Raw genomic sequence first — 26097 nt, 5'->3', positions numbered from 1 at the left:
TTCCTCCGAAAAATATCTATAAAGAAAAAAGAAACGAACAGCGGAAAGATACAACCAGGTTTTTCCATAAATGGGAAATTTCCTTTAGGAACCTTTCCTTTCCTGAACGACCAGCAGCACGAACGCGCTGTCTCTCCTCTGTCTTCTTCTCTTTCCAAAATTGCTGGCTTTCACTACTCTGGAAATTTCTAGGTCAGACCAAAAACTTCAGACCTGAAAGGCCCCAACGAAGGTAAACAAAAAAACAGAGGTAAACCCAGTAATTAATTTATGTATGGTTTTCCTTTTTATTCCCTTCTATTAATGGTAAATACTAAATATTCTAGGCTTGTTGGACAATTGATTGTGGTTGGTAGGTTGATCTGGCTTTTGTTTTACTTATTTAGATCTGAGATATGCTAGGGTTTGAGGTCAATAGTCCTTAAGAAACCCAGAAAAGATAAGGTAGTTTTGAGCTTCTGAACATTTATATATATATTGAAATTTAAAGTGATTGGTTAATTTTATTTTATTTCAATTATTGTTTCTGAAGGGGTAGGAAGAAATAGTGAAAATGATGAGGGAGAAGATACAGATCAAGAAGATCGACTACTTGCCGGCAAGGCAGGTGACCTTCTCAAAGAGGAGAAGGGGGATTTTCAAGAAAGCTGGAGAGCTGTCGGTTCTGTGCGACTCTGAAGTAGCTGTTATCATCTTTTCTCAAACTGGCAAGCTCTTTGATTTCTCAAGCTCCAGGTACTAATACAATATCCCACTTCATAAATTCTTTCAAATTTTCTAACTTGAACAAATATATATACCAAGTACATGACTTGACTTCTCTCTCTGTGTGTGAGAGAGAGATTCAGTCATTTGGGTCAAAAAGTTATATATAGGCTTAATCGGATAAATGGTCTCCGTGGTCATAAGGTATTCGGATGATAGCCCATGTGGTAAAAAAATTCGGATTTAAACCCCTGTGATCTAAGTTTGTTAGGATTTAAACCCCTGTGGTCTAAGTCTGTTAGGATTTATGCTCTTCTGTTAAATAATGTTGACGTGGCTGCCACATATATGCCACGTGGCTGCCAAATGTCTGCCACGTGGCAAAAATAGTAATTTTTAATTTTTTTTAAAACCTGAATTTTTACAAAAAAAAAAAAAAAAAAAAAAACCAGAAGCTCCCCCCGCCCCTCGCCGGACTTCTTCTTCTTCTTCTTCTTCCCGCCGGAGACCAGCTCCCCCCCCCCCCCGCCGGAGCCCTCTCCTCGCGCGACCCTCCTCCCTCTCCTTCTTCCCTCTTCTTCTTCTTCTCGCCGGTCTCCCCGCGCGACTCCTCCCTCTCCCTCTTCCTTCTTCTTCTTCTTCTTCTTCCTGCCGGAGACCAGCTCCCCCCCTCGCCGGAGCCCTCTCCCCGCGCGACCCTCCTCCCTCTCCCTTTTCCTTCTTCTTCTTGCAGATATGGGGTTTTTTTTTTTGTTTGTAAAAATTCAGGTTTTTTTAAAAAAAAATTAAAAATTATTATTTTTGCCACGTGGCAGACATTTAGCAGCCACGTGGCATATATGTGGCAGCCACGTCAGCATTATTTAACAGAAGGGCATAAATCCTAACAGATTTAGACCACAAGGGTTTAAATCCGAATTTTTTTACCATAGGGGCTATCATCCGAATACCTTATGACCACGGGGACCATTTATCCGATTAGGCCATATATATATATACACACACACATATTAAGAGGAGAGAGTGCTAACTAGCATAATCCATGCATGTACACAATGACACATTAGAAAAGACACAGAAGAAAGGCTATAGAATCCAAAAGCTTTAACACAGAGAGAGAGAGAGAGAGATGAGAGAGAGAGAGAGAGAGAGAGAGAAAGAGAGTCTTAACTAGAGGAATGCTATCCAAAAATCCGGTGCAGGAGAGTGAGGTGTACTTTTGATTGAGACAACTTCTTGCTAGGTGTCCAAGTTTGAGAAACATTTTATTAGTTTACATGCTTTCAATCTGTGAAGTATTATTTGTACGTGACTTGGTGATGCTGCTCTCTTTGCTTTTCATTCTACATGCAATTAGTCGTGTATGCCATGCAGAACTCTTTGCATATGAGAGCCCCTTGTCTAGTGAATTATGTAATCTTTTTGCAATTTTACAGTTTCATAGTTTATCTTGCCGCTTTGATCTGATCTTCTCCACCTATCACAAATTGATTGTAGATAATAATATATAAAATGAGGAATATATATCACAAATTGGTTGTACACCGTTTCACTTGTTAGATACACGGTATATTATTTTCTTAGACCATCATTCTTACCAAAATTTAGATAATGAATTCTAAATAAATAATCTAACAACATAAAGTGATAGATAAAATACTCTAGCTATAGGCAGGATGAAATTCTTTATAGTCTTTTTGGGTCCCGAAATGGTGAATAATTGTGGCTTGCTACTAGTTGTTTCCCTTTTAAAAAATAGAAAGAAAAAAAAAAAAAAAAAACTCTAGCTAGTAAAAGAGTGTATCACTCTCTGCAAACCCCATATATAATATATGCAATATGTGTATGTATATCCATGCCAACTTCAACTCATGATGTTGGGTTATGTTCCAAAAGTCGTCCTTTATTCTCCCACCTAAACTAAAATGCATGTAGATGAATACGGTGAACTTGTTAAGGACTTAAAATACGAACATTCAATTATATATGCGTTGCATTTTTCTTACAAGGAATAAAGTGATATGATGAGAACTTGGGAATTCATCATACAAGCCTTGAAGATCCTTTCAGAAGGAATACGCATGCATGCGTCAAGTAGGGCAATGAATGGTGCACCTATGGCATAACCTGTTTTTTCATAAGCATGCATGAAATTACGAACGAACTTAGGTATACTTGCGAAGATTAAGTGGAAATGTAACTGTGGAATAAGAACTTAGATAAATTTGTGCTTTGTTTTAGTTAAAAAAATAAAAGTCGATCCATATAGTGAGTGATGACCTCATTTTTATTAATAAAACTAGAAACACCACATTTAAAGTGGTTCTTTTAACCTGAAATGTGCTATAAGTACTAGTTTGGTACTGATGTGTTTTTATAAAAAACGGCTATTAAAAAAAGTTGAGCTCAAAAAGGTGTTTGGTAAACACTTAAAAACAGCTTATTTTCACAGTTTTGAGTGAAAAAAAGTTGAAAACGTGAAGTAGCAAAAATGAGTTTATTCTCACAGCACAACATAATCAATTTTTTTTTCAAAGCATAGTAATACCAAACCAGCCATAAGAATTAGTATATCATTATGTGATCCCAAATCAGTGTGCATAGAAAAGATGCTCTTATTGTATGGTGGTGTCCTTTAACTTGTCTATTGCGTAAGAAGAAAAGTTTTCTGAAGCTAGCTTCTTAGAGGTTAATACGTTTATGTGCTATAGAATGAATAAGCTTGTTGTCATCTAAAGCTTCCTATTTTTACTATTCGACATTCTTTACCTATATATTTCTGAATCGAATCATCACCTAGTTGCTCCTTTGAATTCACTAATAGCAGAAACACAATCTTCCTTTTGAGATTCTCCTTTATAGTGTCTATCAACCTACACATGTTTCTATCATGTTGTACTGAATTATAGACTATTTCCCTTGCAGACTTATTGCCACAATATAATTTCATATCATAGCTTATTTTGGTTTGAAACCCATACATCCTAACAGTTTACGTAATTAAAGAAGCTCGCCATATTCCTTGTGCCATACCTTTATATTCCGCTTAGAAGACTTTGACAACACTTTATTTTTTTGCGACGCCATGTAACCAAGTTACCTCCAACAAATATACAATACCCTGATGTAGAGCGTTTGTTAGTAATATTACTAGTCCAATTTACATCCGTAAAACCTTCAACCCCAACGTGCCCATGTTAGCTATATAATATCTTTATACCTATTGTAGACTTCAAATACGCCAAAATTACTAACTCAAAACTCACAACAAATGTATATCAGGACGAGTGTAAGCTAGATAAAGTAGTCTCCCCACAAGCCTTTGATACATACCCTTATCAACAAGAACCTGATTAGGATAAATACCCAAGTGATGCTTTTCTTCAATGAGAGTATCCACATATTTATGTCCTAACATGCTAGTTTATTTCAGCAAATTCAACACATATTTTTGCTGAGGCAAGAATATACCTTTAGTAGAGTTGGCAACCTCAACTTCGAGAAAGTACTTTAACTCATCCAAATCTTTCATCTCAAATTCAAATGCAAGATTTTTCTGTAACCTCTGAATCTCTTTCGAATCATCATCGGTAATAATTATATCCCTTCCACATAAATAATTAAAGCTGTCATTTTACCACCTGTATGCTTCAGGAACAAAGTGTGATATGGATGACTTTGGCATTCTTATATTTCTTCATTGGTTGAATAAACCTATTGAACCACGCCATGGATGATTGCTTAAGTCCAAAGACAAATGCAATCTGCACATTCCAATATTACCACTCACACCATAACCTGGTGGGAACACATAATACACTTCCTTTTTCAGGCTCCCATGAAGGAATGCATTTTTCACATCAAACTATTTAAGAGGCAAATCCATATTTGCAACTAAAGAAATCAAAGTACATGCCGTATTCATTTTCGCTACTGGAGAAAAAGTTTCTTAGTGTATCCACTTGAGGTCTTGTAAAGCTTCTTCCACCTGGATTGGAACCTTAATGGGACTCCATAGGATTTACCGGTACTTTCTGTTAAGGTGAAATGTGCTCACAAGATAGATAATTTGCAATTGAATACCTCACCTTTCCTTTTGGAGAGAACCTATCAAGTGGCACACCTCGATTCTGTCTTGGAGGCAATTTATATGTACTCACAACAATATTATGCTTAGTTGAATTATCATTTAAAACACTTACCTCTAGGATATTCAATGGAGATGGATCATGCACTAAAGGATTAGATAGAGAGAGGTTATTATTGAAGATGAGACGGGGCTTGCCTTTGCTGTACCTTGATTGTTATGTTAGAAAATGGTGGGCTATTTGGTATAGTCCTACTGAAATGGGCACGGTTGTTCGATATGGTCATGTCAAAATCAGCTGGTATTTTCAGTAGAGTTCTGTCGAACTATGCTGTTATTTTCGGTATAGTCCTGCTAAACTAGGCTGGTACTTTTTATAGAGTTCTATCGCATTGCGCTAGTATTCTTGGCACAGTCAAGCCGAAGTAGGGTAGTATTTTCGGTAGGATCCTACTGAACTAGGCATTGCTGTTTGGTATAGTCCTGCCAAACTGGACCGTCCTATTTGTTGAGCTGTTGGACTATTACATTCTCCATTTCTCTCCCTGAAGTACAATCTAACCAATGTAGATCATCCAAATCATCACTCTCCCTCGAAAAACGTTTGAACTCGAAAAACGTAACATCCATTGTAACATATGAATCCCTGCTGCTGACTTCCAAAACCCAAAAAAACACATTGAAGTGTACACAGATCAAGTTCTCTGTGATGAAGTTTTTGGATGTGAACATAAACCACACAACCAAACATCTGAGATGACAAAGTATGTGTAGAAACCACTGGAGCATGTTGAGTAAACTTTTGAAGTGGTGTTCGAAAATTCAAGACCCGAGAGGGCATACAGTTCATAACATAAACTGCATATATAACCGATGCAAGCCAAAAGCGTTTGGGAGCAGATGCACCAAAGAAAACAACATGTTGTCTCCAGGATATGATGATTCTTCTTTTCTGTCACCCCATTTTGTTGTGGGGTATGATGACAAATAGTTTTATGAACAATCTCATGATCTTGTAGGAATCAGGATAACTCAGAATTTATGTTATCTCTACCATTTTCAGAACCCAAAATTTTAATATTACAAGAATACTGAGTTTTAACCATCTGGTGAAACATACAAAACACATCACTAACATCACTTTTATTTTTCAATACATACGGGTGCAATCATCACGAAAGTAACAAGCTACTTGATTCCAAAAATTAGTACTAATAGGGGAAGGCCCCAAACATCAGAGTGTACTAGCGCAAACGGAAATAACTTTTTATTCATATTTTATGAGAATGAAGTACACAGACTTTTAGCTAAAACACATACTTTACACTTTAATTTGAAGTCTTTAATACCATTAAACAAACTAGGTAACATATGCTTCAACTAACCAAAAGATGCATGCCGCAAACAACGATGCAATAACCATAAATTCTATAGGTTACCATCACACGATGCACGAACCAAATTAGCTCTCTCAAGAATCACACCATCCACATAATATAGTCCCTCTCTTTTAGTGCCACGCCCAATGATCTTCTTTGTTTGAATATCCTGAAGCAAGCAAAATAAAGGATAAATTAATACATTGCAATCCAATTGTTTAGTGACTTGTGGTACATAGACAATAAAGATTAGGACAATTATAGATGCAATAAACAATGGTGCAAGGAAAGACAGGGTGTAAGGCACACGGTTCCCACTCCAACAACAAGAGCAGTAGTATCATTGGCAATTGCCACACACTTTCTATGAGGACATATCATAGATTAAAACAAGTGTTTATCATAGTGCATATGATTCGTTGCATCGAATTCTAAAATCCAACAAGTATTCGCTATTATACTAACACACAAGACAGTAGGGTATGACAACAACAAAGGATACGGTGATGGGAAAGGGATACAGCCGCAATAGAGGATACACATGCCTTATTCCATAAGTAAACGAATCACAAAAGATTAGAATTAATTATAAATTGTAATCCGACCGAATATAGGACTCTTAAAATACTTACAATAAAAACTCACGTCAACAAAAGCCCTCACACCCCAGCACCTTTTGAGATGGCAAAAGTGGATCAGATTTGGTGCCTAAAGGTTAGCAAAACTATGTGTAGTTTAGACGTGGTGTATCTGTACTCCATTGTCTGTGCCAACTGAGTGCAAAGCTATGTTTTACCCAACCACTTTTTTTTTTTCTCAAACACCTACTGGTCCCTTCTGCCTAACAAGAAACCCAAAACCAAAGCTCCCTTTTTAGTCGGCCCTAACTTTGGTTGGGGTTGACCGCAACCCCTTCAATCTGCCTTTTGAGCTCTTGTCTTAGTTTTCTGAGTTTTTGTCTCTATTGTTCTGTGAGTGTCTCAGATTTGAGTGCTATGACCATTTTGTGGTTTTTTTTCTTGTATATGTTCTTCCTCCACTTCTTTCTTTCATCCTTGCCATACCCACTCCATCACTTTGTTCTCTGACCCCACCACATATTTTCCCTCTTTCCCTTCTTTAACCCCTTAGATATCATGCCCTAGATTTTTCAGTTTATTATTCCTCTTTGCCCTGGATTGATGTTGGTGCACATCCCACCCTTATTTATGGACTTCATATCTACGCTGGTCGTTTAGGTGGATTGAAGGTCATTTTGACCCTTTTTTTGATCGATTGAGAATGACACAGATTGGCTCAAGTACGAAACTCCCAACACATCCTCTACATATTTCTTGTTGATGCTTGTTATTGGCCTCTGCCTTGGTTGTTGACGGCGATGGTGGCGGTTTGGTATAGAAGGAGTAGTTAGAGTTCTTAGGGTTTGTTCTTTTGTTTTGGGCTTGGACCCTTTATTTTGTTACTTGGTTGGTTCATATTTTGTATTTGTGCTTAACTTTGTATTAGGACCTTTTATGTACCTTTATTTATGATAATGAATTATCGTTTCCATAAAAATAAAATTAAAAAAAAGCTATGTGTTGACCCGTTGTGTTTTCACTCTCCATCACCTGTATTGAGCCACATGTTAACCATCTGTGCCCTCTCCCATGAGTACTTAAGACAGTCATCTCCAACAAACAGGTTAGACTCACTTCCACTGGAGTTACTCGCCATTTCTCTCACCTCTCCCATTCCTCTTGTAAGAGTCTCCTAAATCTAAGAGATTTTCATGTAAGCAATATACATATCAGATAATTAAATATAACTCGAAGTTGATGTAGCCCATCTAAGGTTAACACTCAAATCTCTTCGTCTTGTGCTGCCTGCTAAAGCTCACGTCAGCTCGGTCTGCTACCATTCTTTTCTTTAACTTTGACCCAAAGTTCTGTGTTAACCTCCCCAAGACACCCGTCTAGAAACATTATCTACATTACTGAAGGAACAAATTGAAAATCCTGTAAATTAAGAAACAAAAAACTACTTTGGAGGCTTTCCCATAATGGGTAATATTTCGTTCCCTTTTTTTTACCCATTGAAAGTAAGCCATTTGCAGTGTCTTTTTTCATCAATAAGATATAAAGATTCCAACATCCAAGCAAGTAGTTTCCAACACCTCTTTTTACACACCATAAATGAGAACTTCTAAACCTCCATATATGTTTGTTGTTTTTTTCTTTCTTTCTAGCGCCTCATTTTTACTCACCAGAAACAAGACAGCCTTTAAATCTATATACTTGGTGTCTATTAACAAAACAAGAGGAGAGGATTCTGGTGCTGCAAGCATAAGCATCAAGTGTTTTCTGTTAAGAGTGTCAAACAAAATAGACTAATAAACCAAAAAAATATGAAACTACTATATACTCGGTATGAATCACAACCAGATAAACTACAATAATAACTGTGTACACGTTAACTATAAACAACGAAGTAAAACTTACTTTGCCTTAAAAAAAATAAAGTAAGAAAGATGTGGTGATTGAGGCTTGGATGCATGCAATCTTCTTAAGAAGAATTTCACACCTACTATTATGCTTGTAGCTCTATAGGCATCCATCTCTCATGACACAACAATCAATATCAAAAATTAAAGCACACAGTGTGTCAAAACATTCTACATGTGTACTCTCACTACACTTGAAAGAACTGTGGCAATTAACAAGATGAGCTTTGTGGATAAACTCAATAATTTGTTATGGGAGTGAATTCTTTGTTCTATATAGACTTCAAGCCACCCCTTTAAACCAAATGTATCTTTTGCATGAAGTCTTTATGTAAGGATGCAACTCATGCATCATGATATCAGATGCGTCCTCGGCAAACCACACAACTTTTCATTGATAGCATGTCATTGGTCTTAAAACACATAGACATGATTTGAACAATCCAACTTCTTAAAACTCAATTGACTTAACCGACATTTTTCATTCAAATATATATTACCTTATGAAACAAATATCAATATTAAAATTTCAACACGAATGCTTTGTGCTGCATCCCTTTTAACGAATGTGAAAGAAGATTTCTCATTCGACAATCTTGTGTAGCAAGAGTTGAGCATGATACATCAATGAAGTATATCCGTGGTTAAGTGCATATTATGTAATACCCAAGTAATTGCGTGTTAAGTTATATATGCTATATAATGGATAGTTCATAAACACTAGTTTGGAGGGGAGTTAAGCATATGTGATGTCCGTACCTAATGAAATATTTTCTGAACAGGTGTAACGTTGTTCAACGTTTATAAGAGTGATGTCAAATGTTCAACGTTTACTTAGAATAGGGGAGTTAAAACTCTGCAAGACTGCAAGGTTGTTTTGGTCGTTTAGCAATTGTGATTCTTTAATCTTTTCTTAACAATTTGCTAGCATAAAAAAATATTTTTAAAACTTTGGCCATTTTTATAATTTAATTATTTTGTATATGTATAGAATATGTGAATTTTATATGTATTATTAAAAATATGTGCAAGTGATGCGTATTAAATGTGTAAAGTATGTCGTACGTGAGGTGTTTCAAGAAATTCATGAGACTTGTGGTCAGGAGGAGGTTAAAATGTTTCTGTGAGTTTTTTTGGCCTTCGCGTGGTTTGCCATCAGTTGTCTCCATTTAAAAAAAAAAATCTAGTTATGACGTGTACATAAAACAAAAATATTTTACAAAATACATATATAATACACGTATTAAGCGAATTTTGCTAACTTGTAAGCATTGACAAATTCAATGTAGTCAAGCCACCCAAAAAGTGGCCATGACAAATATAATAACTAAAGCATATTTGCAATGATGTCCGAGTTGATGTAAGAGGAAATTTTGGACTTTTTAGGCCAACTTTTGTGAGAATTTTGGGAATCTTTAAATTGTGTTTGTTTATTGTAAATCGTGCGATCAATTTTTATTAGGTACTGTTTATATTTAATTTTAAATAAAAATATTAAAAATTATTTTATACCGCATAATATACGATGAATGTACACGATTTGAGGATCCCTAAGATATTCACAAAGAGAATTCAAGGAAAATCCTCACAAAGAAAATCCAGAAATGATTCTCGGTTAACTTGGTAGTCCCCAACGTTGGTTTTGCCTTCTTGATGATCTCATAATATTCCGACGTGACATTTTGATCTGGGTAACCAGACCAAGCAATAAGGCATCCAAAAAGCTTTGCCCTAATGTTTTGGGCCTTTTGGCTGGTTGGTTTGCAACAGACTATCTCCACAGTGATAGTTGTTGTGGCTGGTTAATCTAGATGAATTATCTCCAAACCTGTATTAATTGGTATTTCTGAATTTTGTCTTCTGATTGGTAAATTAGATCTGCATTTCACTGTGGATGATTTTTCTGGGGGTATTTTATTTTAGAAGTTATTCTGTTTGCATGTATGTTTAAAGGTGGTTGATTTCAGTCTCAGTTTTTAAAGTTATATTTAAAAAGAAATTAAACCAGAAAAGAATAGAGTAAATGACAATCTCGTACAAAACGAAATACAGCATGCATGTACTAATTTATTGGGCTTATTGCAAAAGTATTCGCAAACCAGAAGTATGGAAATTGGGCTACATTGTCCTTCTATTGTTTTTTGTTATCTATGCTTAGTCACATGTATTAATTTAACTTTCTGCATCTTTTTTTTTTTGTTGGATTAAATTTTCTGTCTAAAAATTTATAAATAATAATGAAAATGCTAAGTATATTTATCCTTTTATGTTGTGAAGTACCAAGGATGTGATTGCAAGGTACAACTCACGTACTGGTAGGGAAAACTCGGATCAGCCCACGCTTGATCAGTTGCAGGTAATTAAGTTCAATATTGGTTTTCTTTTTCCCATCCTAGTTGCTCTTTAATTTCCATTTTAATGGTATGACAAGTAATTGTGTCAAGTGAATGTAACATATTCTGTGATCTGCACTAGAAACTTCAGAATGTATTTTTACACCATCTTAAAGGTTTAATTATTTAACATTAATAAAAATAAATAGATGTTAGACTTCTATATATGCATGCAGCAGGGTTGGCCTCTTGGGCTTAATATGTGCAAGTGCTTGGGGTTGAGTAATGACTCCAAGTTATAATTTTAACTTTTATTGAACGTTCTAAGCTGTATTATTAGTTGATATTAATTAGAATCATTGAGGTTTTCTCTCGGAAAGAAGTTTCATATTTCGGCTGAAGAATCAATCATCCCAAAATATGGTTGCTTGATAGTGACCTGGAGATTGCTACATGTTGTAAATCCGTGCATGCTCTAGTATGTTTCAGTAATCCATCTTTTGCCCTTTTTTCGCTCTTTCCTCCACTTTGAAGGAAATGTATGAAGGAAACATCTTTTGCCACAAGTTTTTGTTTCTTTCTTATTTATTTTTGGCCTGATGTTTATAAGCTTTTACATGTGACAAATTAGATTTATCTAAATGACAGTTCGGTATAAATATGTTTCTCATTTAATTAGTTGGAGAAAAAAAACAAGATCAGGCTGAGTAAGGAACTCGAGGATAAAAGCCACAAGCTGAGGTAATTATAATTTATTGATTTGCTTGTAAGATATATGGTGGTTATTTAAGCTGATATGATCGTTTACGAGAGTGCTGAAATTGGTTTGGCATTCAACAGGCAGATGAAGGGCGAGGACCTTGAAGACTTGGATCTCGATGAACTGCAGAAGTTAGAAAAATTGGTGAAAGTAAGCCTTGGCCGTGTGATTCAAACTAAGGTCAGTGCTAGCTAGCTAATTTATTCTGTTACAGGTGAATACAGGTGCCCATGGCTTCTAAAAACTAGGTACCCCTCAGATAGAGGAGCACATTGTGAGGCTTAATGTGTATTATTTTGCTATTGTTCGGAAGATCTATTGTTTAATTAGTCTGTGTTCAAATATCGCTCTGCAATGAATTTAAGACATGTCTTAATTCGGTTTAAATAGAAAATTTATTATTAGCACTCCATAAAAGTAATACCGCACTTCCTCTAATTTTTTTTTTCTTTCACTATGCATAAGTGAACTACCGGCCTGGCTTAATCAAATAAATAGATCGACACATTGTGCTCGTAGACACCGTACTTAACACCGTACAACAACAACAACAACAACAACAACAACAAAGCCTTTTCCCACTAAGTGGGGTCGGCTATATGAATCCTAGAACGCCATTGCGCTCGGTTTTGTGTCATGTCCTCCGTTAGATCCAAGTACTCAAGTATTTTCCTAGGGTCTATTCCAAAGTTTTCCTAGGTCTTCCTCTACCCCTTCGGCCCTGAACCTCTGTCCCGTAGTCACATTTTCGAACCGGAGCGTCAGTAGGCCTTCTTTGCACATGTCCAAACCACCGGAACCGATTTTCTCTCATATTTCCTTCAATTTTGGCTACTCCTACTTTACCTCGGGTATCCTCATTCTCAATCTTATCCTTTCTCGTGTGCCCATACCTCCCACGAAGCATCCTCATCTCCGCTACACCCATTTTGTGTACGTGTTGATGCTTCACCGCCCAACATTCTGTGCCATACAACATCGCGGCCTTATTGTCGTCCTATAAAATTTTCCCTTGAGCTTCAGTGGCCTACGACGGTCACACAAACACGCCGGATGCACTCTTACACTTCATCCATCCAGCTTGTATTCTATGGTTGAGATCTCCATCTAAGTCTCCGTTCTCTTGCAAGATAGATCCTAGTTAGCGAAAACGGTCACTTTTTGTGATCTTCGCTAGATTGCTCCGGTCATTAGTGTGGATAAGTATATAAATGGATAGAGATAGGAAAGCAAACACAAGATGTACATGGTTCACCCAGATTGGCTACGTCCACGGAATAGATGAGTTCTCATTAATTGTGAAGGGTTTACACAAGTACATAGGTTCAAGCTCTCCTTTAGTGAGTACAAGTGAATGATTTAGTACAAATGACATTAGGAAATATTGTGGGAGAATGATCTCGTAACCACGAAACTTCTAAGTACCGGAGTGTGGTATCGTCTTGACTTGCCTTATCTGTCTCATAGGTAGATGTGGCATCTTCTCTGGAAGTACTCTTCCTCCATCCAGGGGTGGTATCTGTAACTGGTGGAGATGCACAAGGTAATGTATCAATTTCACTTGAAGCTTACTTGTAGTTTCAGGCTTGGTCAAGCGCGATACAAACCATGTAGTAAGAGTCCCCCAAGTCGCCGAGCTAGAGGATCTGCTGGAAGAGGTGACAGACAAGGTAAGCAATCAGAGCTCCGGCTGATTGTTCACATTCTCCCTATCTTGCAGGCAGCATGAAGGATAAAGAGAAGAAAAATGAGAAGAGATGATATGGGATACTTTTGCTTTTGAAGAAGTAACTTTCCACAGGCTTATTCTTGAACTGGGCTGGAGGGTTTTCTGGTTTCCTCCAGAGTATAAGGCCGACTGAAGAATTTGAGGGTCAAAACAAGTCCATCAAATCTAGAGTACGTTCGACCCTGCTGATATGGGATACTTTTGATTTTGACAGAGTAGTGGATGTATCGGCACGTGTGCTGTTACGCTTGTCTCCACATGCTTCCTTGTATCCTTCTCACTTGCCCTATCTGTTCCTCAGGCAGATGCGGTATCTTCCTTGGAAGCATAAGATGTTGAAGATGAGTACTCGAGAGCAATGCCAGGTAAGTAATCAAGTAAGGGGTTCCAGGCAGTCAGTTCCTGGCTGGAAGCTTGATTCCAAGTGCTGACTGATTGCTCTCATTCTCCTTGTCTTGCAGGTAAGAACAAGGCCAAAGGAAAAGACAGGGAAAAAGCATGATATGGGATACTCTTGCTTTTAACCCTGATGATATGAGATATTCTTGCTCTAGTATAGCTTGTTTACAGAGGTGTTATCGGGGGGAAAGAAAGCTGAATATTTCGAAAGGCTTCGTTGGGAGTGCCCTCTCAGATAAAAGGAAGGGTTGAGCATGTTTGCAGGTCTGCCTGTCCGTTGGGGATGGAGGTCAACATATATAGGAGTCTCCCTAACATCAAGTAATAATGCTATTCCTTTACCCTGCTTGGTCATAGCACGGTAGTGGGAGCTGCCAGCTTCACATGTTTTAACTCTGTCAGAGCACTTTGAAAAAGTGGTCTGTGGTATCTGGAAAGCTGATGTTACGTGTGAAGATTACAGACAAGCTTTATCCAAGGAGATCCAGCTCTTAAAGTTGGGAAAGTGGTGCCTCTTCGGTTTTTGAACAAGCAATCCTGTCGGGGATCTGGCTCTCGAGATTCGGAGAACGATGCCTCTTCGATTTTTGAGAAAGCAATCTTGCTGGGGGTCTGGCTCTCGAGATTCAGAGAGCGGTGTCTCTTCGATTTTTGAGAAAGTAATCATGTTGGGAGTCTGGCTCTCGAGATTCGGAGGGCGGTGCCTCTTCGATTTTGGAGCAAGCAATCTTGTTGGGAGTGTTTTCTCGAATGTGAGTAAAGGTTGGGCATGTTTGCTAGTCTACCTTGCCACGAAGCACAGAGGTTGACACACAGGGACTTTCTAATTATCCAGCAGTGGTACTGTTCCTTTACCCTCTCTTCGATTTTTTTTAGAAAGTAATCATGTTGGGAGTCTGGCTCTCGAGATTCGGAGGGCTGTGCCTCTTCGATTTTGGAGCAAGCAATCTTGTTGGGAGTGTTTTCTCGAATGTGAGTAAAGGTTGGGCATGTTTGCTAGTCTACCTTGCCACGAAGCACAGAGGTTGACACACCGGAACTTTCCAATTATCCAGCAGTGGTACTGTTCCTTTACCCTTGTGGGTAATAATATGGTAGCTAGACCTTCAAAATTTATGTGTCTAAACTTTGTTAGTGTTGTTTCTTTACTATTCTTTTACCCTTCTTGGTCAGAGCGATGTAGTGAGAGCTGCAAGGTTCACGTGTCTCAACTTTGTCAGAGAATTTGGCAAAGTTATCTGTGGTACCCATGAGATACTGTTGCGTGTGGGAAGTGGGTGATTGAACAGTACAATTCATGTGCTTTCTACTTCGCCAGAAATCTTCGACATAATGCCCATAATTTCCGCAAAGCTGAGTGTGCGTGTGACAGGTGCTGACAAGGCTGGAAAAGTAGGTGCCTCTTCGATTTCTGAGATTGGCCCTCGTGGTCTCTGAGCAGCCCAGCTTTTGAGAAAGTAAGCCTCTTCGATTTCTGAGATCAGCCTTCGTGGTCTTTGAGCAGCCCAGCTTTTGAGAAAGCAAACGCCTCTTCGATTTCTGAGATCGACCCTCGTGGTATCTGAGCAGCCCAGCTTTTGAGAAAGCAAACGCCTCTTCGATTTCTGAGCAGGCGTCTCTTCGATTTCTGAAGCTTCGTCGAGTGCAGATTTTTATAGGGGCTGACATATGTACATATTTGTAACTTATCGGGGATATCAATAAATAAGCTTTCCTTCATTTCAACGTATTGTGTTAAATACACCAAAGCCTTCTTCGCTAAGTTCTTTGAATTTTCTTTTGTTGAAGCTTGTATGTTGAAGCTTTGTGAGTGGAGCATGTAGGTTGAGGTAGTGTTCCCTTAATTTCCCGAGTGAGGAAAACTTCTCGGTTGGAGACTTGGAAAATCCAAGTCACTGAGTGGGATCGGCTATATGAATCTTAGAACGCCATTGTGTTATGTCCTATGTCATGTCCTCCGTTAGATCCAAGTACTCTAAGTCTTTTCTTAGGGTCTCTTCCAAAGTTTTCCTAGGTCTTCCTCTACCCCTTCGGCCCTGAACCTCTGTCCCATAGTCGTATCTTCTAATCGGAGCGTCAGTAGGCCTTCTTTGCACATGTCCAAACCACCGTAACCGATTTTCTCTCATCTTTCCTTCAATTTCGGCTACTCCTACTTTACCCCGGATATCCTCATTCCTAATCTTATCCTTTCTCGTGTGCCCACACATCCAACGAAGCATCCTCATCTCCGCTACACCCATTTTGTGTACGTGTTGATGCTTCACCGCCCAACATTCTGTGCCATACAGCATCGCCGGCCTTATTGCCGTCCTATAAAATTTTCCCTTGAGCTTTAGTGGCATACGGCGGTCACACAACACGCCTGATGCACTCTTCCACTTCATCCATCCAGCTTGTATTCTATGGTTGAGATCTCCATCTAATTCTCCGTTCTTTTGCAAGATAGATCCTAGGTAACGAAAACGGTCACTCTTTGTTATTTCTTGATCTCCGATCCTCACCCCTAACTCGTTTTGGCCTCCATTTGCACTGAACTTGCACTCCATATATTATGTCTTTGATCGGCTTAGGCGAAGACCTTTAGATTCCAACACTTCTCTCCAAAGGTTAAGCTTTGCATTTACCCCTTCCTGAGTTTCATCTATCAACACTATATCGTCTGCGAAAAGCATACACCAAGGAATATCATCTTGAATATGTCCTATTAACTCATCCATTACCAACGCAAAAAGGTAAGGACTTAAGGATGAACCTTGATGTAATCCTACAGTTATGGGAAATAAAATTGGCTATTCTTTTGCAGGCATATCTTTGATTTTAGACTTTGTTCAATTTGAATGAAGGCTTGACCTTTTTTTTTTTTGGTTGTAAGGACTTGACGTAAGTATTTTCTGTACTTTAACTAGGTTATTTTACAATAGACATACAGCAACATCTAATTTTTTCCATTCATTTCAGAGAAACAAGATTATGAGTGAGATTATGGCACTTGAGAAAAAGGTTTGTAGTTAAATAGATGATTGTTGTCTGTGTCTATATATGAAATAACCACAAATATAAACAATAGTCAAGAATTTCCAAAAAAGAAAATAATAAACATTAAATTTAATTATCAATAATGAATTTTTGATTTATTGTCCTCTTCCTTGCACTGACTATACATGCAGGGAGCTGAGTTGATAGAAGCTAATAACCAGCAAAGGCAGAGGGTAAGCAGCTACCACCATCAACGAGTATTTTTCTTCTATTTTTTTAAATGAAAACCAAATAACTCTAAATTAGTAAATCACATCTCGGGTTTTTTTTTATTTTTTATTTTATCGCATCTCGGGTATTTTTATCTTTGTTGTGTTTGCATATGGCAGATGGTGATGTTATCCGGAGGAGATATCGGACCTGCGGCCATCATGGAGTTGGAAAACCTGAATAATATTGGAGAAGAAGGCGTGACATCTGAATCAGCCACAAATGCCACCACCTGCTCCACAAATGCTCTTTCTCTTGAAGATGACTGCTCCGACATCTTGTCTCTCAAACTCGGGTAAGGCGCTTTAACTTGCTAGCTAATATATATGCTATTTGCTTTTGGCTTCTGCTTCCGACTTTTGGCTTCTGCTTTTTTGGCTTTTTCTTTTTTCTTATTTGATGGTACGACTGCGAAGAATAAAGTTTAGGGAGGGATATTTTGTTGTCCCAATGCGAAGGTTTTGCTTACTTAAATCATGTGTTGTTCTCTCAAGCTAATTCATTTCAGCATGATCAGGTCGATTTTTACACATTACCAATTTTAAGAATAATTTTCGTTTCTTTTAAGAAAAAAAGCCATTTAGGGAAGGTCTTAATAAAATCTCTGATTGGGCATAGTTCTTATCCTTTGTGGTTTAAGCTTGTGTTCAATGATACTAAGGGTGCGTTTGGTACGCGGGATGGGATGAGGCGTTCCGTCTCACATTTGGTGTGCCTAAAATGAGTGGAACGCGCTGTTCCACGGAACAAGTTTTTGATGATTTTTCGTTCCGCCTCCCCCTGGAACGAACTCGTTCCCCATCCGTGGAACACAAAATTATAACGTTTTTGTCTCCTTCTTCCATCTCACTTCCATCTGAGGGCATGGGGAGCTAATAGAAACTGCGGCCGTGGCGGGGACCAAAGCGGCATCAGCAATGGCGGCGCCCCGGTGGACAAAGGCGTCGACTTTGCCAACTACTTATGCACCTACACCTTCCTCTACCACCAAAAGGAGAAGCTCTCCGATCAACTTTGCCAACTACTTCTGCACCTACGACTTCGCCAATTTACTGAAAAAATTTCGAAATCGAGAGGTACCCACTTGGCCGATCAGGGGTTGTGATAGGACGGATGAGAAGTCAAAGTCGACGATCTGGGTTTTGTTTATTGATCAATATTTGCGATAAGATATGTTGGTTTTTATTGAAATGGCCTGTGGATTCGTGGGTTTTAGGGGGTTTTCGTTTTTGATGAAAATGTTCGAGGATTTATGAACTGGGTTCTTGAATTTACATGCAGACACTTTAGATTCTTGAATCAGATGCAAGAAGATCCAATCTGAATTGGGTTTTGCAATTAAGTTTATTATGCTTCATTATCTGGTTTGTGGATTTATCAGTTCCAAGTGACTCGTTCTCACAGTCTCTGCACCTCTGGTTGTGGCTCTGCAGTCATTTGCGTTCCGTCCAACGCGTATCAAACGCAAAACGGAACAACCAACATGTTCCGTCCTGCGCGTACCAAACATACACGGAACCTTCATCTCATCCCGTTCTGTCCCATCCTGTCATGTCCTGTTTGCGTACCAAACGCACCCTAATGGATTGCCATGCTTTCTTTGACGTTGAATTTTGGTGTAGGTTTTTTGTTTTTATTCTAGCCCGTGATTACTTAAGAAGCGAAAATTAATGTTTAGAAAAAGAATAGTGCTACACTTACCATCTATTTGTACTATTTCTCTAATAGAGCTAGAATCTACCAACGCATGTGGGTCCCATCTTTATTACATAGATGTACAAATGATGGAATCTGGATCCTCACTAGATCCTCTTTATGAGGATCCCAGGAATCCATGAATTATATTCGTTCATCGTACATCGTGCGGTCAAAAATCATTTTAAATATTTTAATTTAAAATTAAACACAAATAGTAGCTGACAAAAACTGACCGCACATACAATGATCGGACAGGATTTACGAATCCTTTGGATCATCATCAAAAGGATCCGGAGAGGATTGTGTTGGCAAATGATGGTACAACTAGATGGTAAGATTTTTGTTAGAAAAATCGACTAGTTTGTATCAAGACAAAAAAAAAAAAAATCCCAACAACAACAACAACTGATTGCAAAACTGATGATTTAATTCCTATTTTTTCTATATTATATTATTACATGAATAAATGTCTTTTACCATGCACTTCAGTAAAAAAGCCCTTGCCAATTTAAAAATAGTTTCAATATAAAAATTTATTCTTCCTATCATTACTCTTTCAGTAATATAAGTATATGGTATTAAGTAATTTAATATGGGCCTAATCTGATAAATGGTATCCATGCTCATAAGGTATTCGGAAAATAGCTCATATGGTCAAAAAATTCAGATTTAAACCCATATGGTCTAGGTCTATTAGGATTTATGCCCGTAATTATAACTTATGTCATTCCTCCGCTAGTAGCTTGCAGGTGAGTCTTACGGGTAAGACTAAGATGGTCATTTCATCCTTTCCATTGTTGATCTCCTTTCAAAACAATGAAAGGATGACATGGTCATTCCATTTCATCCCTTCAAAAAAAAAAAGTACAACAAAAATTCAAGGGATCAATATATAACAACACTTACACTTGGCACGATGCTTGCTTCTGGTTGGTTTTCTAGCACCTGACAGCAAAATTTCTGGGTGAACCGAAATACTAATACCACTACCTTCTAGTTTAGCTACATTGATCAAAACCCACATTCATAATTAATGTAGTATTAATACCAAGATTTAAAATTCAAGTAATCAAACTAACAAAAGTTAAGTTTTTGCTATAAATTTGCACATACCAGGAGGATGCATTTTGAAGCCGACGAGCAGCAAGTAAATAAAAATAAATAAATAAATAAAAGGCTGCAAAGAGAAAAGCCCAGAACCATAATTTGTTCCTGGCGATTCGACCGAGCCTTTTTCCTTTGCGAACAAGGCGAGTGCCGTGCTCACTTAGATACTTCAATGACGCTCCGATTATACCTTCCCTCATCTCCTCCGGCAACATCGATTCGTCGTCATTGTTTATGTAATTGTTTTAATGGCGAGTTTGGAAAGGATGAAATGGAATGACCGTTTCATCGTTCTGAAAGGAGATCAATGGAAGGGATGAAATGGAAATAATGAAATGACCATCTTAGTCTTATCTGTGGGACCCACCTACAAGTTACTAATGGAAAGTTTTAATTTCAAGCATAAATTCTAACAAACTTTGACTATATGAGTTTAAATCCGAATTTTTTTTACTATATGGACTATCGTCCAAATATCTTATGACCACGGAGACCATTTATCCGATTTGATCTTAAATATGAGAGGAGGGATTGCTTTTGGTTCGGTAATCGAACAGAAACACATGTATCGACTACCGAACCGAAGTTTTTGGAATGGCCATTTTCAAAACAGATAACGATACCAACGAAGTAGATTACCGATTTTCGATAAACCAATTTCGTCGTTTCAGTTTGGTCGGTGGCGACAGAACCGATGGCATTTGAAGGCAATGGACAAGCAAATCATGGGGCTGTGGTGGCTTGGAGGTCGTGGTGTGAGAGAGATGGAGATGGAGGCCGGGGCGGTGGCTTGGACTCGACCTGCAAGTGGGTTGTTTGATGAGAATTGCAAGGTAGATGAGAATGCAATGAGATGTTTACATATTAAGATGGGCGGACGGAATAATTGTTGGTGACTGAAATGCAGTGGTGGTAGTGGCTAAATTGCGTGGTGATTGGGATAACGAGGAATCTTGGTCAAGGTGGCTGATTTGTGGTGGATGGGGTCGACAGAGAAGAGTAAAGACCTTAAGGGTGTGTTTGTTGCACCGGATTATTTCGGACTGGACTAGCTTCAGGGACTAAGTTGGACTGGCTTAGATTAGATTAAGCTGGACTGACTTGGTGAAGCGTTTAATACAATGTAGGACTAAAAAATAGAATAACTATTAAATTTAAATACTATATTATTTAATCTCTATTTATTAAATATAAATAATATATTATTTAATCTCTATTTTTCCAAGCATATCACTGTTACCCATTCCACTTTCCTCTGCTACTCTCTCCCTCCCCTCTCCCTCTTTTTATCTGGTTCACCATTTTTTAGATTTCTCTTCCACTCTCTATATACATCTCTCTATTTTACTCTGCCCATCTCCCTCCCATCTCCTCTTTTCCACCATCCACTCTCTCCCCAACCTCTCCCTTTTTTCCTTATGTAGAGGATTCACCAGAGTTCACCACCCAACGCCTCCTTTGATTCTCTCGAAAAATCTCGGGATTTTCTGGTGATTTTGCATTTTTGTTTTGAATTTGTCCGGGAGATTTGTTTGCATGTGCTTTTGGGGGAATTTTAGATGTTGGATTTTGAGGTTTTTGTTTTGAATTTGTTCTGGAGATTCGTTTGCATGTGTTTTTGGGGAAATTTTAGATGTTGAATTTTGAGATTTAAGCAGTGGTTGGTGGTGGGTTTCAGATCTGGACAATTGTAAGTGAGTAGGAGTTACAGACAACAATGTGCAAACGATGTTGGAGACGGGATTAGCAATCCCGTTGTTTTTGGGGGGTCTCACTAGGGCGACTTAGTGAAGCTCTCAGTCGGACCGAGTCTGACTTAATCCCATTAAAGTTTAGTCCAGCTTGCACCAAACACATGATTAGTAGTCTTAGCAAAGTAGTCCAATCCAGTGAACTTTAACGAGGGCAAACAAACACACCCTAAGAGAGAAAGACGATTTTAAATGGGGGTTAAGATTCAATCTCAACGAAATCTAACGGTTGATATTTAGTTTTTAATAAATAAGAAAGGCATTTTTGGTTCTACTTTACCCAACAAACCAACCCTTCATGGAAGCCAAATACCATATCGAAATTTACGTCAAGTTTTAGTTTCGGTTACAGAAGGCTTTAGGATTATGGACCTGGATTGTCTGCCCTCCCCATCCCATATCATTTCCATTCTTTTCTATGATCACGGTTAAACCACGTCAACATTTTATATTCCCATAACTTTTTGTCTTATTATTTCTATAAAAAAATCAATATAAAATGTTGACGTGACTTAATCGTGACCACATAACTATCTCATATCCTTCACATCCCCTCGTATTTCTGTGGTCACGGTTAAGCCACGTCAACATTTTATATTCCCATTGCTTTTTATCTTATTATTTCTATAAAAAAATCAATATAAAATGTTGATGTGGCTTAATCGTGACCACAGAAATACAAGGGGATGTGAAGGGAATGAGATGGGGGAGGGCAGACAATCCAGGTCCTTGGTTTATTGGGTCCGATATAGGTCTGGTTCAAATTTTTAGGGTTTAGGATTATTGGGTCCTATATAAGAGAGACTGAGGTTTTTTGGTGTGTATGATTAGCTCCAAGGCTGGCCTTGGCCTAGTGCGAGCAGGGTGATCGTTCAGAGCCTATGAGAATCGGGGACACCAAATATGTTAAGCTATTTAGATGAGTTAATGTTATATTCTTATAAATAGTAAATAGTTTGATTCATCGTTAAAGTGTATTTTTAGCAACAACTATTTGCTGCATTTAGTATATATGGGTTTTCGTGTTTGATCCTTTATAATGTCTCTCCTTTCTTTATTTTCTTAAATTATTTATCACACATGATCATTTTTCCTTTTTTTTTTAACAGGCACCAAATTATTTCTCAATTATTTTGTCCATATGTATATATTAAAACGAAAAACAAATATTAGCAAATGAACAGTCTTCCTTTTTTTTAAGAAAATCAGTAAATGAACAATACCTACTTTCTAAAAAAATTTGAATTTAAATTTTTCTTTCATCTAATTAGTAATTCAATGGCAAATTTTTTATTGTTTTATTTTTATTTTTTATGAATCATCAAATTGACATCCAAATTCAAAACTTTGTCATCTTGATTTTTGCAACCATGCTGCTGCCAAAAAGTTTGAGTGTTTTGTATTTGAATTAAGCTTTGATTTTATAAATTGAAAAGAGACGATAGAGTACATTTCTCCTCTTGGATTTGATTACTCAACAAATAAGAATGAGCAAGATGACTGTTACCACCCCACTTAGGCGTACAACATAACTCATGTACACAGCACATGTACAACTTAAGATATACAGTTGCCATAACAATTGTCATTCCTATGAGCTAGTTTTAATCTTAGCCATTCATTACAAACAATAACATATGAACAAATAAACTCATAAATTCAATATTTATGCAAAGTGTAATATGCACAAATGCTTACATCTTTTCTACAATTGTAGGGTTTTGATTGTTAGAAAATATTCATCTTGGTGTATTCAATTGAGAATTTCCGTGATTTTAATAGATTTATAAATCTATGGATTTTTATGGAGTTTAATTGATTTGTAGAGATTCCATATAAAATTTTGATTCAATTCCCTCGAAATCTCATGGGAAGATGTGAGATTTGTGGATATTTAAAATACACTACAAAATCTCTCCAATTCCCTCCAATTTCTCAACTTTCTCAAATTCTTTAAAATCAATTTCTAATTGAATACACCTGAAATGTTATAAATTTCTTTAAAATCCTAATTGAATACACTGAGATTTCTAAGGATTTTAATAAACTATCATAAAATTCTAATTGAATACAACTTGAATTTCAGATAGTCACTTAAAATCCTGATTGAATACCCCTAGATTCATTAAAAGAATTAAAATCCCTTAAAATCTCAATTGAATGCACCCCTCTCAATCTATAGTTGTCCAATTTATTTTATTTTGACTTTTAATATTAGCATCGTTATGTATTTAGTTGTGTGCTCTAGATCGCATAGGTATCCTCCCTGATTAGCACAAAGTGCTCATCTGGGCTTTGCTGTGTTTTCCTTTTTCTTGTGCCTCATGTTTCTTTGGCCCGTTTGGCTCCTTTCCTCACCAAAAGAAAATTTTGGAGAAAACCTAAGGGAAATAGTAGAGGATAGCACAGATTATGTGCTATTTATCATTGAAAGTTGAACTAAAATTGTTTATTTTTCTAAAAATATTGTTGTCTGAATGGTCCAACCTACTGGGTTAGCATGATGGTCTAAAAGGTTATCATATTGCAAAAGATTACCTGCATGTCTTTGTTTTATCTAACGTAAATCATCTGCATGACTTCATGTCAACTAGTGGTCTAGCAGAATTTTTACAGTGATAATCACCGTTATTCAATAAAAAATATGGGATAAAATCCACTCCACACTCTCGAATTCGCAATACTATGACATCATACGGCATAAAATCACTTGCATGATTTCGTACGAGATCGCAAATTCTTGATGTTCCGTAAGTATAATTGTACTGCTAGTATATATGCTTTTATTCTTCAACATCTTCAATGAAATTGCTAATCAGTTTTGTGTTCTGTATTTTCAGGCTTCCTTAGTTTCCCTGGTTACGAAGTGGAGACAGATGGAAAGTTGCACTTCCTTATAATTACTAAATAAAGTCGAGTTATTGTAAGATTCGAGTGATCCGTGTGTCCTTAATCTCGAAAACAAATTGGAACACATTTATGGTGAAGTGTGACTGTGTATTATATGTAAAACTCTATTTATATTCCTAGTAGCCTGACATTGCTCTAGAATAACTTGTAGGGTGCATTTGTTTGCACTTGCTAGTGTTTACTGGATTGGATTGGACTAAGTTGCAGTGCAGTCCTGTGTTTGTTCCACGCCAGGACAAGTTTTAACGAAACTCGCCCCGACTAAACAAGACTAAGGGCTTCACTAAAGGGTCTTAGCGAGGCCCCCCGAAATTGGCTAGATTGCTAAGACCAACTCCCTACTTTGCCCCTCTCGAAACTAAGATCCCCTCTAGTAACTCTGCCCTACTTCTCCACTCGCATCTACCATTTACAAACCTAAATCCCACAAAAATCGAAACAAAAATGGCAAAGAATTCTACAATCTTTCCATTTTCATAACCAGATCCAAACCCAAAATTTGAAACAAAAAAGCACAAAGAAAATTACAAAATCACTGTGTGTTTCATTACACACAGCAATTGTCCAATCACACATGCACAACAGTTGTTCTAATCACACATGTCCAGACTCTTTGATCGTAGACCTTCGTCGTTGATGTCGGAGAAGCAGGCCGATGAATACGCAGATGACCTAGACGTTGATCTGGGTTCTGATTTGCCAATTGTTTTCTAGAAAAATTAGAAAAAACAAAAAAAGGGATTAGGACGAAGAAAAATTAGGAAGAAACAGAGGGAGAGGAGAGTAAAAGAGGGCGAGGAAGGTTTCTCAAATGGAAAAAACAGGATAAAAGTAAGAATACAATAATAATAAATATGAATTAAATAATAAATAATAATAATAATAATAATTAATTAATTAAATAATATAATATTAGATTTTGTTATTGTTCTGTTCTTTAGTCCGACGCTACATCAAACGCTTTACTAAGTCAATCCAACTTAATCTAGTTTAAGTCAGTCTAACTTAGTTTCTAAAATTAGTATAGGCTGAGATAATCTTGTGCAAGAAAAACACCCGTATTGTATCTAAAGCTTTATATTAAATGCAAGCCTACTAATTTGGATTGTAGTTCAGTTTTGTGTTGGGTTCTACGTAATTGGAATTAACCAATTAGGTTTATGACATAATCTAGAAATTGATCATTGGTCCAATTTGAGTTGGGCTGGGGATGACAAGCCGAAGTTATGAAGCTTTCTAATTAGGTTTCGTTAACCCTCAAGATTACAGCCTACTAACAACTCGGCCGAAAATGAATTTAATCTTCTTTTAATTTAACGACTCCAAATATATGGGAACATAAAGCAAAATTCGGTATCTACAGGCTTAAATAATCATTTGTCCCCTAAAACAAACCTTGAGCTTCATTGTGCACCTAAAAAGTTGGTATTTAACCTCCAAAACTTACATTTGTGTTTCATTTTGCCTTTTACAATATATAGGTACATATGCGTTATTATATAAGGAAT

The 26097-nt window shown here is 37.3% G+C and overlaps 1 protein-coding gene and 1 long non-coding RNA gene across 3 annotated transcripts; both read left to right on the top strand.

The window, feature by feature from the left end:
* On the top strand, positions 1–24789 carry LOC126603213 (MADS-box protein SVP-like). 2 transcript variants are annotated; one of them, XM_050269982.1, is made up of 9 exons: positions 5–232; positions 533–735; positions 10931–11009; positions 11666–11727; positions 11827–11926; positions 16836–16877; positions 17045–17086; positions 17243–17418; positions 24520–24789. In XM_050269982.1, the coding sequence occupies exons 2-9, from the start codon at positions 554–556 to the stop codon at positions 24527–24529; spliced, it is 693 nt and encodes a 230-aa protein (XP_050125939.1). In that variant the 5' UTR covers positions 5–232; positions 533–553; the 3' UTR covers positions 24530–24789. The 2 variants fall into 2 exon arrangements, with proteins under 2 accessions (XP_050125940.1, XP_050125939.1); XM_050269983.1 differs by lacking the exon at positions 16836–16877 and having other exon boundaries at positions 1–232.
* On the top strand, positions 746–2153 carry LOC126603214 (uncharacterized). The gene is made up of 2 exons (XR_007616195.1): positions 746–864; positions 1688–2153. It is a non-coding gene; the product is annotated as an uncharacterized LOC126603214 (long non-coding RNA).
* Positions 24790–26097: the final 1308 nt, after the last annotated feature.

The sequence above is a fragment of the Malus sylvestris genome, chromosome 15 (genome assembly GCF_916048215.2).
Source record: "Malus sylvestris chromosome 15, drMalSylv7.2, whole genome shotgun sequence".
Taxonomy (NCBI): Eukaryota; Viridiplantae; Streptophyta; class Magnoliopsida; order Rosales; family Rosaceae; genus Malus; species Malus sylvestris.
This window is presented reverse-complemented; position numbering and strand designations above follow the sequence as displayed.